This window comes from Lissotriton helveticus, chromosome 7, assembly GCF_964261635.1.
Source record: "Lissotriton helveticus chromosome 7, aLisHel1.1, whole genome shotgun sequence".
NCBI lineage: Eukaryota > Metazoa > Chordata > Amphibia > Caudata > Salamandridae > Lissotriton > Lissotriton helveticus.
The window spans coordinates 1,510,114,414-1,510,132,228 of NC_136068.1; the positions used below are offsets into that span (position 1 = coordinate 1,510,114,414).

General features: G+C 46.2%; 1 protein-coding gene across 5 annotated transcripts in view; it reads left to right on the plus strand.

Annotated features, from left to right (window-relative positions):
• LOC144767510 (sulfotransferase 2B1-like) overlaps positions 1-3,604 on the plus strand; it is an 858,831-nt gene extending 855,227 nt beyond the window's left edge. For 4 of the 5 annotated variants that reach the window (XM_078650929.1, XM_078650931.1, XM_078650930.1 and 1 more), the window contains one exon: positions 3,252-3,603. In XM_078650929.1, the coding sequence (XP_078507055.1) occupies positions 3,252-3,370 (119 nt within the window). In that variant the 3' untranslated portion in view covers positions 3,371-3,603. Of the gene's footprint in view, positions 1-3,251 lie in introns of all 5 variants that reach the window. The other variant, XM_078650927.1, reaches the window with a different exon arrangement.
• The last annotated feature ends 14,211 nt before the right edge of the window (positions 3,605-17,815 follow it).

Here is a 17,815-nt window from a genome sequence, read left to right on the forward strand (position 1 = left end):
ACCTAGCCTGAACCCCGGTTAAAGTTAAACAGAGCCTTAGCATCTCAAAATGGATGCTGCCACCACAGACACAAGTCTGACCTCCTGCTGCTGGGGGTCCTTCCAGTGAGGGCAGCTTGGACAAAGGGTTTCCTGCCTTGGGAGGTGCTAGCACCACCCCAGACAGGATTTTGTGTATTGGGTAGGACAGGGCTGAATAGAATCAGACATGCCTGGGGCACACAAGGTGTCCCTGTGCATAGGTCAGTTCAAACCGGTGCTGGGGCTTTCCTGCCCCAGTCCTGGCGCGAAACTGGACAAAGGAAAGGGGGTGTAACCACCCCCCTTCCTGGTTCCACCCAGAGGAGGGACCTAGTAGGTGATCCGGCCCCCCAGATTCGAATAAGAGTGGGAGCTGTGTCCTGAGACTTCAGATCATCCTGAATCAACTTGAAATAAAGAAGAAGACTGGACTTCGACATTCTGCTGCTCAGAAGACGGAAGAGAATCTCCCTTGTGGCCAAGGAGTGACCACCCTGTGAACACAGGCACCAACCAGCAACTCGACGTCTGCTTTGCCGCCGCCTCCCGCCGGAGCCCGAGCCCAGAGCCTGACAAGACCCAGACTCCCAGACTTCTCACCGCCCGATCCACAGTCCCTGCAAAGAAGGGACCCGTGGAGGCACCGAGAGACGTGGGACCGGACATCTTGGAATACCCCCGAAAAGCTGACTGCGCAGCATCAGAGGCACCCTCGATGCTGTGCTTTGGGGTTTGAGAAGCCCCAACCTCGAGCAGCCCTTGCACCGAAGATCAGCCCCCTAGCATCTCCACGATCTGCGTGGGGCCCTTTTGCACTGTGCCACTCGACGCGCCATCCCGTCCACTTGCCACGTGGCTAGTGGCCATCTTGGCAACGAAATCTACAACTTTCACTGCAGGTCTGGTTGTTCCAGACTTGCCCTTGCTCCTGTGAAAAGGAGCACCCGCTCTGACCTTGCTGGTCCGAGTGACAAGCCTTTCTTGATTCCTGCGTGGTTTGCATTAGCCAAGGCCTGTTTGCTTCCATCCGGTTGCCGACACCGCCAACAGTGAGAAGCCTGCGTGGGACAGCTCGTGACCGACTCCTGGACGTCTTCGACCCCTTGTGTCCACGTGGCTGCAGAGAGAAGCTACACCTCGACGCCTGTTTGCACCCGACATCGCCTGGTCCCACTCTGGTTCCACGGTAGTCAAGGGCTAGTGACTTTGAACATTGTACCCTCTGCTCTCAGGTCTTCACGACTTCAGATCCACCCTTGGATCCACCGGAACTCTTCACCTCGAGTCGCCTGCAGCATCTTCAGCTCCAAGCACCATCGACCAGCGTGACGAAACCCGACACTACTTCGACCCTGTGCACCCGCTTCCTGTGGGTGAGGTAACTCAGCTCCGCCGGTGTTCCCACACTGGTACACACCTCTAGGGCCTGTGTCTTAAGTTTCATCCTTCTAGGTCACTCGGAAGGTTCCGTTTTAACTAACTTTGTACTTTTTACGCACCATTGACATTGCATTGGTATTGCGTGCACTTTCCGCACTGCACCCGAGTCCCGCGGGCCTTTCCCGACTTCTTCACTGCTAGTCCCGATCAGCTCCAGCGATTCCCCAGGCCCTAGGCCTCTTCACTTTCCTCATAGTGGTTCTTATACCACTATTTTAGTATATGGTTTAGGTGGCCCCTAGGGCTCATCCATATTCGTGCAACTTTTGTGTATTTAAACTGTGTTTTGTTTTAACGCTTGTGCTTCTGTGCTCATAAAGAGTATAGGGTATCTTTTGAGAAATAAATCTATATATATTTTCAATATATATCTGTGTGGTGTCCTTTCATTTGGTATTCAAGGGATTGTGTATGGTAAAACAGCTTGCTTCACATGCCTTTACAGAGTTTAGCCTAAGACTGCTTAGTCCATGCTACCCCTAGGATAGCTTGTCTATAAGGTTGACTTTACAACCTGCACCATAAGGGTCACTTGGCATGGTACAAGGTGATCACTAGAATTAGTGAGCATCATATACCAGGCCAACTTCTCACAATGTGATTACACCATTTTGAGTCATTAAGAATATATTTCGTGACAAAATCCTGCCACTGGAGCACAGCAACAGCAAACTAATAGAGAGCAAGTGGCAGCTGCTTTTTGTGTCATTTAGCATTTGGTGCTATTTTCTTATTGCAAAATGCATCTTTGGGTCCATTTTTGATGTGGGGCATTTTGCATTAAGAAAATAGCTCTAATTGCTGGATTACTCTTCTTTTGTGGTAATTATGAGTAATTACACTAGAGTGAATCACAGCAGTTACTTTCACTCCTAAATGAAACCTCCATTGTATGGCAGCTGTGTTTCTGCAGTTTCAAGGGCTGTGGAGAAATCAAGTGAAGGAAGTTTCGATTCACTACCTTAAAATAGTCACTTGTTATGAAATCTCAACAAGTCTGTAACATTGTGAACAAAACGTAGGGCCTCATTACGATGTCGGTCAGAAACTAAACAGCCGACTCCTTGTCAGATTAGATTCTGACGGACTCGTGCTCACGGTTCCGCCCGACCGATTAGGATGCTTCCGAACACCGTTCAGAAGGACTCCTATTGACTTCAATGGGAGTCTGTGTTCTGACTGACAACACAGTCTCCTCTAGGGAAAAACGGATGTCTGCCGAAAACCTTGCAGCCTGTCGCGGGCACCCCATGGTGCTTGCCACTCTGTGCATGGTTTTACAGGGTGTTCCCTTGGTTACCCCCTTGTGCCCAAACTAGAGGACTCAGGATGAAGGGGGGCCTGCTAGGTTCCCCCAAAGTCAGTTTCCTACAGCGTTTTTGTGTTGGACTGACTGAGTCTGAAAGGCTGTTGGAATCTGACATCGTAATCAGTCAGTCAGAAACACGGTCCATTAAACTGTACAAATCAGCTCGGACCGACTTGGATTCTCTGAATGCCGGTTCGAACTGATTCGGAATGACCAAAAGGTTCCCCTTCTGACCGCGAGTAGCGCAATCGGTCAGTCCAAATTGTTTCCGAACGAGTTGAGCAGATGGGTTTCAACACAGTCTAGGGGAATCCGACTGTTGGTTGGAGGCTTTCTGATCAACATCGTAATCAGCCCCTTTGTTTTTCTAGCTTGTGGATGTAAATTGCACTTATTGCCATATCTATTCATGCATGTTAGTTTATCCAGGCTATGTATGGCTTGTTTTTCATTATAGTCTTTTCTGCTTTTTATCCTGCAGGAATCTCAGGGGACTGGAAGAACCATTTTACAGTGGCACAGCGTGAACATTTTGACCGTGTCTACCAAGAAAAAATGAATGGATTGACTGGGTGTTTCCCATGGGATAAGACTGATTGAGCTGTGCCCAAATCTACAACACAATTGTGCCCAAATGCAATTAGAAGTTGTTTTACATTATTATAATTGTTTGTTATGGCTATTCTCCTGACATATGAATGACTATCCAGCCTCCATGGACATTCAGAGCACGAGACCCTTTTTCCTAAATGTAGTAGGCAAAACTAGAACATATATTGCACTGGTACGTAAAACATTCCTATTCTTCCGTTTTAAATAAATAAACTAATTTGCTTTATTTGAAAACAAAACTGGACTACTCAAATCCTCTTCACATTGGTCGGCCTCATAAATAGCTAATACAATTTCAGCTAATGTAGAATAGACCTATTTAGTGTCAGAATGAGTTGGAGTGTGGGATCTACCACGCAGCATGAGCACAGCTTATTATAATCAGAATTCTGTGCATGGTATATTCTCGAGGACTGGCCAGTGCCTGGTCTGGAAGCTACATCAAAACCTTTAGTGCTGCTCTACTGTTGGTTTGAGACTGCATTACCTAAACTGGATGTTTGCAAAAATCAGACACTGCCCTTGCAATTAGTAGTAACAGGGTCAAGAAGGTAGTTGCAAGAGCACTGATTATGTTTCTAGTTTCCCCTGGTAACTCTTCATCTGGCCCATCAACATGGAGTAAACGTGAGCACCTTAGTAGACCCTATAAGGTCATCAAAGTTTACATGTAGTGCAATGCGAATTCGCTACTTGCATTATTTTGATCAGTAGACATATATATTTACAGTCCTCCCTACAGGGCTATAATCACTACTGTACACCTAGAATCTGCAGTATGTTCAAACAGTTGGTCGAGGTAATCGTATATTTTATAAAGGATCAAAAAAACAAAACCGAAAACAATTCACCACTAAAGATGCAAGGGAAAATTCAGAACCAGAAATTTAATTCACATATATAACACCGGCATTAAATGCGATTGTTAATCAAAGCATTAATGGGTCTCAATGTATTAACTTTCCAAACAATGGTAGCATTAAGGCTGTTCACAATGCTCTTATAGTGTAGGGATTTCTTGGGACATCTACACGCTGAATGCACGCACCTCATGACCAGACTCAGGATGCATTAGCGCTGCTCATGCCATCAGACACTCAGTTTTAAAAACGCCGACGGAGGCTCACTTTTGAAAGTGCTCCTAGCGGTTTATAAAATCATTTTATTTCGTTTTGCACTAAATCGTTTTCCCAAATGTATTTTGATTAAGAATTTACCTTTGTGTGTGTTGTTGTTCAGGCGCGATCCCTGGTCCACCACTGACTCTTCAGAATGATGTGGAGGGATAGACCACCATAGCAGGAAGTGTGCTACTTCACTTCCGGTTTCACCGAGGTTAGCAGTCCAGCTGCTCGCCTCCACCGGCATATAAACCCCTGACCTTAGTCTGCTCCTTGCATTTCTTGGGACATCTACACGCTGAATGCACGCACCTCATGACCAGACTCAGGCTGCATTAGCGCTGCTCATGCCATCAGACACTTTGTTTTAAAAACGCCGACGGAGGCTCACTTTTGAAAGGGCTCCTAGCAGTTTTTAAAATCATTTTATTTCATTTTGAACTAAATCGTTTTCACAAATGTATTTTGATTAAGAATTTACTTTTGTGTGTGTTGTTGTTCAGGCGCGATCACTGGTCCCCCACTGACTTCAGGTTGATGTGGAGGGATAGACCGCCATAGCAGGAGGTGCGCTACTTCACTTCCGGTTTCACCGAGGTTAGCAGTCCAGCTGCTCGCCTCCACCGGCATAGTTTTCACAAATGTATTTTGATTAAGAATTTACCTTTGTGTGTGTTGTTGTTCAGGCGCGATCCCTGGTCCACCACTGACTTTTCAGGTTGATGTGGTGGGATAGACCGCCATAGCAGGAGGTGCGCTACTTCACTACCGGTTTCACCGAGGTAAGCAGTCCAGCTGCTCGCCTCCACTGGCATATAAACCCCATGCCCCCTCTGACACGCAGCGGGCGCGCCAAAGGCGCACCTAAGGCAAGCCCGTCTGCGCCCGTCCACGCCTGGACCGGGCCAAGGGCCCCTCCCCCTGGCCAAAAAGCCTCCCATCATAATGCCACTCCTTTGTGCTACACCTCTGCGCAGCTAAAGGAGATTAATGTAAATGCTGCCTCCCTTATTTGTCGGCCTCTGCCCCTCTCCATCTGCCCCACATCTTCACCTACACCTTGTCCCTCTTGCACTTTAATACTACCTCCTCCCCTTCTCTCTACTTATTCCCCCTTACCAACGCTCCGGCCCCCCTATCGCTTGGCTCTCATTAATGCGCGCTCCCTTCCCAAACATAACTTTGAAATTATGGAGTTTACCATCAGTCAAGATCTGGATATTCTGTTTATAACGGAAACCTGGGGTGATGCATCCTCCGGCCCGGACTTTTCCTCGGCTATACCGGATGGCTTTAGCGTGATAAGACTAGACAGACCCACAGGCAAGGCGGCGGACTCGCTATTATTCATAAAGCCCTATATCCTACAAAAATAGAACCTATTTTCCGTTTGGACTGTGAGGCATTTATGTACTCCATTGCGCTTAATAATAACCAAGTCTTCAAAGGCACACTCCTTTATCGCCCCCCAGGCCCACGTAAACGCTTTCTCTCAGCCCTCGACAAAATGATCGAGCCTCTGGTAGGACCTTCTGATTACACCATATTAGGAGATTTAAATTTTTACCTAGAATCCCCCACTGACAAAGATACCATCCAACTCACTATGGATCTGCAAGCGGTGGGATTACATCAGCTAGTATCAGTCCCCACGCACCAAGCAGGCCATACTCTCGATGGGCTATTCACCAACAATCCTGATATTTCGTTGCTCACGGTTCTCCCCCTGACATGGTCAGACCATAACGCAGTTATTTTCATTTCTAAGGCCCACTATCCTCACCCGCCACAGTCTAAAGCTCATGTCTCTCAAACCACTCGAGATTAGAAAACCCTAGACATTCCTTTACTTACCCACACTCTTACTACTTCTCCATATGAGGCATCCAATATGTATCATGATTGGCTTCAGGATGCTCTTAATTTGGTAGTTCCTACAAAACCCATCTTCCCTAATGGATCGACTCCGTCTGCTCAATGGTTTTCAGAGGATCTCAGACTTCAGAGACAGTATTGTAGGAATCTTGAGAGACACTGGCGTAAACACTACAGTCCCCAGGATAAACAAACGTATAAAGACTCCATAGCCATATATAAACGTTCCATAGTTACTCACAAGAGCGCCTTCTTTCGATCCCAAATTGAGTCTTCTCAAAATTCCACCAAGAAGCTGTTCCAAGTAGTCAACACCCTCTCCATTACCTCATCAGGTCCATCTATTGAGGCATCTCAAGATTTATGTAATTCCTTAGCGGATTTCTTTGCTACCAAGGTCCCTAATATATATTCATCTTTATCTTCCTTAACTCACCCTGAAGGTTCTGATTCCAATCCCCTGCCTACACCAGCCAGACCTACATTTTCACATTTTCACTCAGTCTCTGCTGAACTGATCAGTAAACAGGCTGTTACCATCAAATCAGGCTCTCCCCTAGACCCGTGTCCACCTTCCATAATCAAACTTCTCTCCAAGGTCATTACCCCCTCACTCACTGACATTTGTAATTCCATGTTTCTCACAGGCGACTATCCTGAAATATGGAAAAAACAGTTATTAAACCTTTGCTAAAGAAGCCATCCCTTTACCCCTTAGAATTAGCTAACTACAGACCTATAGCTTGCCTTCCCTTTCCTGCTAAGATATTTGAATCTCTCATGAATCACCAGCTTTCTGAATACATCAATCAACACAAACTTTTAGATGACACCCAGTTTGGATTTAGGCAGGGTCATGGTACGGAAACCGTACTGATAAAAGCGTCTGGCGATATCAGGGCAATCTTAGATCAAGGAGGGGCGGCGGTCCTCATACTATTAGATCTCTCCGCAGCCTTTGACACGGTAGATCACTCCACCCTGATCAACCGTGTCTCAACCTTGGGGGTTAATCACCTAGCTAAGGACCTTCTTGCTTCTTTCCTGGCTAACCGCACCCAATCTGTGAAACTGGGCACTTTCTACTCGCCCATCTTCACCTTGCCGTGCTGGGTGCCCCAGGGATCATCGTTAAGTCCGACACTATTTAGCATCTATGTGTCGGACTTGGCGAGGGTCATTAAAGCACATGGGCTGAGTTTAACCACCTATGCAGACGATACCCAGTTGGTGCTGGCCATGCATAAGGATGGGGTAGCGGTTGCCTCTAGGTTCCAGGAGGATATGCTAGCCATAAGCTCCTGGATGTCGAGGAACTGCTTAAAATTAAACTCGGACAAGACCGAGGTTATGACCTTTGGCAACCTTTCCCTCGGATGGTCCACCATCTGGTGGCCAAACGAAATGGGCCCCCCTCCAAAACCGGTTGCCAAGGTCAGAAACCTCGGGGTCATGTTTGATGACAAACTTTCATTCCACCACCACGTGAACACAGTGGTTTCTTCCTCCTTTTATATGCTAAAAAAAAATCAAGAATCTGCTCCCATATTTACCGGCATCTGTAGGAAAAACCCTTATAACTACCCTAATCTTTTCTAAGTTGGATTACTGCAATGCCCTTTTTTTGAATGCTCAAGAACAGGTCCTAAATAAACTCCAATCTATCCAAAATGCGGCAGCCAGAGTTTTACTTGCCATCCACAAATATAACTCTATCACTGCGGCCATACGTCAACTTCCTTGGTTGCGTGTTAGAAGCCGCATAAAATTCAAAGCACTTTGTGTAGCTTACAAAGCGATTCACAACTCAGGACCACGGTTCCTTAGGAATGATTTTTTGATTTATACCCCCAACAGATCCCTCCGCTCATCATCTACTTGTCTTTTACCAGTCCCACGCACCAGAACCTCTTCTTGGGGAGACAGACGCTTCCTAATGGCCACCTCTAGGCTCTGGAACACCCTGCCTCTGTCCATTAAATCTAGCCCCACCCTTGCCATTTTCCGAAAACAACTGAAAACTTGGCTTTTTAATCAATGATCTCCTTCAGATTCTGCCTGTCCGATTAAGAATCCTATGCGCCGAGACACCTTAGGGTATTTGTGCGCAATACAAATCTACTACTAAACTAAAAGAGGGAAAATAGGGAAGTGGTAGTGAATTGGCAGGTGAGGGACAGGGTAAAGATGTTTGTAACAAAAAATACAATACACAATATATACAGATTGTCCTTTCCAGCCTATTAAAGGTCAGTTAGTCCCTATGTACACATTGTTCATAAGTATTTTCACAAATAATTAATTTTGTTCTATGAGCATGTAGGTGTTTCGATAGGACGGTCTACTTTTCGACCCCAACAGGATGGAGGGTGAGTAATGTCCTCATGACGGGGTCTTCATCAGGACAGATGAGCACCTAAGAGTAATTAATATTGATTCAGTACAATGATGAATTTGGAAGATGTGAACATGTCAGGTAGGTAATGTAAATTATACCTACTTGGGTAAGGAGGGACGGACAACGTGCGATCCTTAATGGGCTCTCAAAGGGCTCCTGGTATTCTAAAGAAAAGACATGCAGATTGAGTGTATGTGTCAGGATAAATGGTTTCCCAGTCAATAGGGGAGGCAGAAGGGTGGCGTACTCACTTCTAGCGTGGAAGGGGGAATCAATCTCCCGGTGAAGGTGTAATAAATCCAAAAATCTTAAGAAAGAAGGGAGTGGTCAGGATAAATCATCGCGTGGAAGAATCACTGAAGCACTGGGCAAGATAAAATCTAGTTGCAGGTTGGGAATACACTGTGCAGGGGTGTCCAAAACGTGTGTTGGAAGTCTACTGCTAACATAAAACTGCAGTGCTGTCAGCGGTGTGTCTAGTAGTTAGTCAGAAAACCCAAATTTGGCATTTTGAGATACGAAGTCTCATTGATACTGGAGGTGGTAATGAAAGACAAAGGAACAGTCAGGTTTGTAAGTTCCCACTGTCAGGAGGCTGTTGTGCTGGTGTCAGCTTAGGGAAGGATTCCCTCATAGTTAAAGACTCACGCGGTGGAAATCAGGTGAGCGGGGTCAGGTGCGCATTATGTACGCTGACAAGAAACAGCACATTGTGATGTTACTATTAACCAGAGAAAAAACATTGCTCAATGTTGGAACGTATGCTTAATTGCAGCGATTGCAGGTAACTCCTGGTGAGCGGGCGGCGAATGCGCCGAATACCCGGTCTAGGATGCGTGCCCAATTGTGACTGGCAATTAGAGTTAAAAAACTATGGCATTAGCATGAATGACAAAAGCACGGTCTAAGATAAAAACCGACTGTGACTAGCAAACTATGCAGAAAGACTGTAACGACAACGTGAGTGTATCGATATACATCTAGGAGCGCTCTGGGCATTTTGTTAAAACAAATGCAAAGTGCCTGGCAGCTCAGAGCTTACCTCCTTGGTGCGGCTTGTTCGCTTGATCAAGGAGTGTGCCCTGTCTTCTCACTCTAGATGTAGAGAAGAGACCACGGCGTGCGTGCACCGCGAGGTGAAGCAGCTCGTTATTTCCTGCGGGCTCGCCTCGCCACTGGCCAATGGCTGAAGGAGGGGCGTGTCTCACGTTCAAGTGACGGTGCAGTCAATCAGGAGACAATCAAACTAGCGAATGTATGCCAGCGGCTGCATAATGTGTATATGTCACTTGAATATGCATAGAGTAAGAAAGCACAATGGGTGCCTTTACATATAACATATGGATCTCGGGCCTTAATATATTTGGATGTCACCTAGTTATGAAACTTATTGTGCAAAGGACAGGACTTCAGACTGGGAAAGTCAATGATAGAAAGATAATCCAAAAGCATTTAGTATACAGAAACTACATGATATTTTACCACAAATATATGTACAACCCGGTAGTTCATTAGCTGTTGTTTAAAACATTGTCCGACGAGTGTATTCTACAAAAAGGGGAACATTTTTCTAAAGCTGCTAATACTTCTGACAAACCCAAATTTTAGATACAATTACAACATAGAGACGGCAACATATGTAATGAGGCGACAGAAGATGTGATTAGACATATCATGCACATCAGGGAGACAAAAAGATTTCACCCCTGCCACCCTCTGGTTCATTACAGCACCCTCTGGTTCACCCTGCCACCCTCTGGTACAGCACTGTCACCCTCTGGTTCACCACTGCCACCCTCTGGTTTACGACTGCCACCCTCTGGTTCATCACAGCACCTCTGGTTCACCCCTGCCACCCTCTGGTACAGCACTGTCAGCCTCTGGTTCACCACTGCCACCCTCTGGTTCACCCCTGCCACTCTCAGGTTCAGCATCAGCACTCACCACAGCCACCGTCTGGTTCATCACAGCACCCTCTGGATCACCCCCCCTCTGGTACAGCACTCACCACTGACACCCTCTGGTTCATCACAGCACCCTCTGGTTCATCACTGCCACCCTCTGGTTCATTACTGCCACCCTCTGGTTCACCAGTGCCACCCTCTGGTTCTTCACTGCCACCCTCTGGTTCATCACAGCACCCTCTGGTTCATCACTGCCACCCTCTGGTTTATCACTGCCACCCTCTGGTTCATCACTGCTACCATCTGGTTCAGCACTGCCACCCTCTGGTTCATCACAGCACCCTCTGGTTCACCAGTGCCACCCTCTGGTTCATCCCTGCCACGCCCTGGTTCATCACTGCCATCCTCTGGTTCATTACTGCCACCCTCTGGTTCATTACTGCCACCCTCTGGTTTTTCACTGCCACCCTCTGGTTCTTCACTGCCACCCTCTGGTTCTTCACTGCCACCCTCTGGTTCATCCCTGCCACCCTCTGGTTCATCCCTGCCACCCTCTGGTTCATCACAGCACCATCTGGTTCATCACAGCACCCTCTGGTTCACCAGTGCCACCCTCTGGTTTATCACTGCCACCCTCTGGTTCATCCCTGCCACCCTCTAGTTCATCACAGCACCCTCTGGTTCACCCCTGCTGCCACCCTCTGGTTCAGCACTCACCAATGCCACCCTCTGGTTCATCACAGCACCCTCTGGTTCACCACTGTCACCCTCTGGTTCACCACTGCCACCCTCTGGTTTACGACTGCCACCCTCTGGTTCATCACAGCACCTCTGGTTCCCCCCTGCCACCCTCTGGTTCACCACTGCCACCCTCTGGTTCACCCCTGCCACCCTCTGGCTCATCCCTGCCACCCTCTGGTTCATCACTGTCACCCTCTGGTTCATCACTGTCACCCTCTGGTTCATCACTGCCACCCTCTGGTTCACCAGTGCCACCCTCTGGTTCTTCACTGCCACCCTCTGGTACATCACAGCACCCTCTGGTTCACCAGTGCCACCCTCTGGTTCATCTCTGCCACCCTCTGGTTCATCTCTGCCACCCTCTGGTTCACCAGTGCCACCCTCTGGTTCACCAGTGCCAGCCTCTGGTTCATCCCTGCCACCCTCTGGTTCATCCCTGCCACCCTCTGGTTCATCCCTGCCACCCTCTGGTTCATCACAGCACCCTCTGGTTCACCATTGTAGATTATGGGGGGAAAGCACACCTGCCCAACTGAGTTGAATTAATTTGGGGCTGGTTAATGTGTCACTGAATTTGAGCTACAAGTCTGGCACCTGCTTCCTTAGCTGTAAGTGCTTCCTGTTGCAGTTATTTTTTTTACAGGAGCATTGTGTCAGAGAATAGTTGCAAGTAGGCAACTGAACTCTGGAGGGGGCCCTCAGGAAGCACTACAGGGAATAGTTACAAATTAGCTTGAACTTTTGCACCTGCTAAGTGCTTTCAGTTTTCCAAAATTCGTTTTTCTGCCATTTCGCGAGATTCGCGGGGCGCGAATTCGTGTGAAAATGAACTTGCAATCCGCAAATTCGTGTGAATTTGCGGATTTCTTTTTTTTTGCGTGTTCGCGCGGTTTTCTGCTTATTCGCGGACCGCTTGCAGCGCACCGACCCCGAGGTTGCCCATGCGGTCATGTATGGGCGCAGCCATCTTGTTTGCGTGACGTGTTTCCGTTTCCGGGCGCTTGTTGCATGCTCGCGTCGTATGCGGCGCGCGATTACGTGTTCATGGGCGTTTTTGCGTGCTCGCGGGGAAAATATCGTGCAAACTTACCCACGCGGTTCTCTACGGGCGCCGCCTCTTGTTTTTCATTCACTGCTATGGTTTTGGGCATGCTACCTTTCTATCCATCTCACATCTTCGTAATCCTATGTTTTTCTGAACTTTTTTTTTGTCTTTTTTTTGCTTATTATCTCTCTCTTCAATTTCCTACATCTATATTTTGTGTTTTTTTAACTTTGTTACTTTATTACCTACTTTATTTCTTTCGCTCTCTCTCTCTTAGTTTTTTTTCACACCTATTCTTCTTTCCTTCTTCTTGTGCCCAGGACCATGGCTAAGGGAGGCGACAAGGGCAAGGGGAAGGTCCCAGCACCCCGTACCCGGCTCCCTTGCGGGCGTTTCAGTGGCGAGGAAGTCAAGGCCAGGGAGATCTTCTCCGCGGTGGAGGTGGCCGCCTTGATGGTGTTTGTGCAAGTCCACCTCCCTAAAACTGTGGCAGCAGGTGGGCGGATTGCTTCCGGTTACTGCCTCCGGGAGCGTCGCCAGCGTGGGAGAAGGTGTGCTGGTGCATGTATAAGGAGTCTGGGGTTCGGCGCACCTACCAGCAAGTGACGCACCGGTGGAGTGACATATTGGACCGGGAGCATGACATGGTCGGCCTGCTCGGTGTGGAGATCCCTGGCTTTGGTGAGTAGCTATTTAATAACTACTTTTTTTCCTTCTGCTCTGTTATATTGCTAATCTATTTTTTTCCTGAAGAGTACGAATGCTGCTGATTCGATTACATTGCAGGTAAATTAATGTTTAAATAGGTTATGTCATTGCAGGTGCTCGCCTGGTTATTGGTGTTGCTACTATGCTTACTTGTTTGCAACTTTTTAGTCATTTGAGAGCATTACTGCGTAATGCTAGAGACAGTAGACTCAAGTCTAGTCCTTCTTTGTACTCCTGCTGCTGCCACTTTGAAGAGATAGTGGTGGATTGATACGTTGAATATATTATTTATTACTTGTTATAGGACATTTGTTAGTGGTCTGCAATCATGATGACGGACTGTGTCTGTCACGCGACGTCTCGTGCTGCTGAGTGATGGCAGTCGTAGTAGAACCTTTTTGTTGTTGATGTAGTTAGTGAATTACATAACTTTCCTATCAGATGGTCTGCTAATCCTGCAATACTGTACTACTATCCTCCTAGTTGACCAGATCAGATGCAATTGATGTTAATTTGTTTCCCCGACATAATTGAGTACAAAGAAATCAAATATTTCCCAAAAAACAATCATCCATGTTGTGTTTCAGTATTTCATGATGATCAGGAGCTCCCAGGGGCAAGGCGGCGGCGGCGACAGAGACTCCGGTGGCGGAAGGTGGAGAGGCTCAGTCCCTTGCAGGCTCTTCTGCTGGCCCCAGTAAGTTGTTTTATTGTTATATTAATACTTATACTTCCCTAACTTTTACAGCTCCTATTCATTACAAACTGGTTCCTAATAATTCTATGTTTTACAAAATAGTCTTTGATCTTCTTCTAATGTAGACTACTTTCAACAGTCTTATCCTGCCTCTACCATCACTCTCTGTGCTACTACTATTTACAATTATGAGTCGGTCTGTGTAGGTAGCTAAGCTTGCCCATTCGGCAAACGGTGTGAAACAAAACTCTGATAAAGCAATAGCTCTAGGCACTGAGTGCAGTCTTCTGGGTTGCCCTTGCTGTCTATTCCAGTCTTCTTAATGTAAGTGCTTTGACAATTTCCAACAACAAAATGTCATTGTTTACACCAAGTAAAAGGTAGCAGTTGCCTTTTTGATTTGAGAGGAGCACATCCCATACCGCTAGTGTTTCAGGGACTATTCTGCGCACAAAGAAGTATGAACAAGATAAATAGGACATTGTTGATGATAGGTGCAGTTCGACTTTCGACATACCTCAGTCCGAACAGAAGTTGAACCCCCATTCCCCTGACTGACTATCTAGAATGTCTGACTAATGATTTTACGACCCAGAAGAACAGAAGAAGACTACCTCCGAGTCCCGCCTATCTGAGTCACTGAAACATGACTGCCAAGTGCAGTAGTTCAAACCTTTCCACTCACTCACGCGTGAACAAAAACCACACAGTGTTTGTTAGTTTTAAAGTTTTATTTTCAATTAAGAAAGGAAAACATTATTTCTTTATTTTTAATAGCGTAGTATTCTGATGGATGAAGCTGACGTTAAAGTTTAAACAACATTCCTATGAATGAAATTAGTATGACTCAAACTTAATAATAGTTAACAGACACAGGAAATTATTAGAATAACTGTGTGTGAGCCCCCACCTTCGTTAAAGTACTTAAAGTACTGCTGGTGATGACTCAGTAGTAGTTGGTGAATCGTCTGGCAGAAGGGCAATGGAATCTTCCTTCTGTAATGAGAAAAATGGTGCACGTTAAGCGAACATTCATCAGTTGTCATAAGAAGAAGTGTAGCATTTAATGGAATAAGCATATAAAAGGTTAACACCCTCCCCAAAACCGTTACTTTTTTTCAATCCCAGTAATAAAAAATTTGTTATGTAACATTTTCTTCCATTACGAGACAAAATCGGGAGTTGTGTATGGTATCTGAAAATATGACATGTTTTTCCTAGATGTCACAACATCTGATGCGGCACAGATGACCACCAGTGCCAGGGGTCCACTCTGGATGCGGCGCGCCAACAGGAGGAGCTGGGGCGGAAGCCTCAGCGGCGGCGGATGGTGGTAAGTTATTATACTCCTTACTTATTGAAATTTTTTCGAGTAGGCTGGTAATGGAGTGTATGATGTACTGTACAGTAGTACACAGTACACTAGTATAAGTACACTGTACTGTCAAGAACATTTACTAATTTAGAACTACTTTTTGGGCTGTCACGGAGAAGACAGTCAACCTTGACTTGTAATAGCATTAGCGGCGGTACTTCTCTGGTAACCAATGGCCCCCTCTATTTCACTTGAACTCAGCTGGCAAATTTTTATTGTGAAGCCAAGTCATATCAGATCAGATGTAGTTTAGGGATGTGAAGAACGAAAAGTTAAAGAAGGGTGAAACGAAGGACGAGCGAGTCTTAATATTTATTTATGACTGTAAAGAATGGTTTTGTTGAATGCAATTCAACATAAGAAAGAAGACGGCGGTTTCCAAAATATAATGAAAAGGGTGTTAGTTGTTTGTTGACAAAAAGAAATTTTGGTACATTTGAGACATTAAGAAGAATCATAGACATACTTTGGAAGCCTGGATGTTATCTTCTTTATCCTCCTCGTCGATAGCAGAGGTGTATGATGTAGTAGAGCAGACGCTGAGTGGATGAAGTATGGCCAGTGGCAGTGCCACCACTATAGAAAAGTAAGACACTCCTATCCCCACCTGCATGTACTGCTTAAAGTACTGCGAGTCTGCATCATCATGGCCTGTGTCTGTATTTCTTGGGTGAAAGCTGAGTGAGCTGCCATTATGGCGGCTACTACAAGTTCACGTACCAGTAATTTCTTTTGCAAAACAAGAGAAAAAAAGTAAAAAGTACTCTCTGACTATGTATGTAGTAGTGAGTCACCCTATAGTGCTGCTAGTGGAATTCCTGAAACTCAGTGTCACAGGCTTACAAAGACGGCGGAAAGATACATGCCAAAATGTTATACTGTGTTTGCTACTTGCTGATGTTACTGAGTGTCAACCTTCCGTTAAATTGTTTTGACTTTAGGTTAAAGACTATTGGCTACAGTATTTTTCTTTCTTTCTTCATAGATGCTACTCCCAAAAAGCTCACCCGTAAGGAGATGGCTGTCCGGGCCAGGACCCGTAAGCTGGAGGCTATTTGTGTCGAGTATCGGCGGTCGTGGGCTCGGGAGCATGAGGAGACATCAATATGTACATCCTTCTCCACTGCCCCCGGGTCCACCAGCCAGAAGCCTCCAGCCAAACGGAGCCGTGGCCCGACAGCCTCCCGCCGCCACCGCACAGCAGCAACAACATCAGCGCTCCCCCCAACCCCCAGATCCTGGATCGTTTGTGTGCGCCGACTACGCAAAAGAGTTGACTACCTGGAGCGGTTGGCCGAAAAACAACAGCGCCAGCTCCGGGACCTCCGCAAAGAGCAGCGGGACATGAAGCAACAGCTTGCAAAACTACGCCACCGGAGGAAGTGACTGTCCCTTGCCCCTTTTTTAAAGACTGTTGGGGGGGGTGGGAATTGGATGTTTGGGAAAGGGGACTTTTGGACTTTTGGACATTGGTTGGGGTTAGGTAGGGGGGTGAGTTGGGTTAATTTATTTCATTTTTTGACTACCTCAATATATTTCTTAATAATTATTTTTCATACCAAAACATAGTATACGCGTTCACATTATTTTGTGTGGGGGTAGGCGGTGGTTACTGGACATTTGGTTTCTTCCAACTTACCAGCATGAATGAAACATCTAGTCCTGAAATGTACCAAAGTGCCAGTAACCGAGTTAGTGAATTCAGTAGCCCTACTAGTACTTTACTAGTAGTACTGGCAATCTCTGCTCTCCTCCCAGTCCTAGCCCATTATTCTACCTCTCCAAAAGGCTTATATTAGCTGTGATTCGTGTTTGAGAATCGGGGTAGCCCCAGGGCTGGCTGCATTGCAAATGGTGATTAAGGTTGGTTGTTGACTTGAATCCTCGACGGATGCAATATCATTGTTGTGCTGGTAGCAGTAGTGGTACACACTTGCAGTATCACCATATGAAAAAAAGAGGAAATTAAACATTTAGTGGCCTAAGCATAGCATTAGAAACAGTACAATAGATAGTACGGTACAGAACAGTGCCCTAAATTGTAGCCTAAGCAGTGCCAACATAAGGTAAGCATTAAGCATTAGATTGTTCACGTCGTGAAAGGAGGAGTATGTTCTTATTATCAATCCACGATGGTGCACATGAACTTCTGGTTGCTTTGACCTTATCCTCCCCAGCAAGTGTGTGGAATTTATTGTTAATGTCAGTCACACCTCAATGAAATACCACACAGCCCGGGGGAAGAGGGTTAGGGTTTGGAAATTGGATGGGAATGGGGGTTTTTGGGAAAGTTTGGTAGAGAGGAAAAAAACACAGCATGGACAGTCAAACAACAAATGAAGAGAAACAAATCTTTGGATTTGAAGATATTGATAAACCTTTAAAGGGACATAAAGGAAGTGCACTACTGCATGCCAGAAGTTATTTACTAAATGGATGGTTAGCTTACTGAAAAGTAGTACTACTACTTACTGCAACTTACTAGTAACTATGAAGGAACAAGTTGGCAGTACAGGGCTGCAGTCATTACGCAATTTCACTTGCCTCTCTGCCCTCCGAGAATAAACAC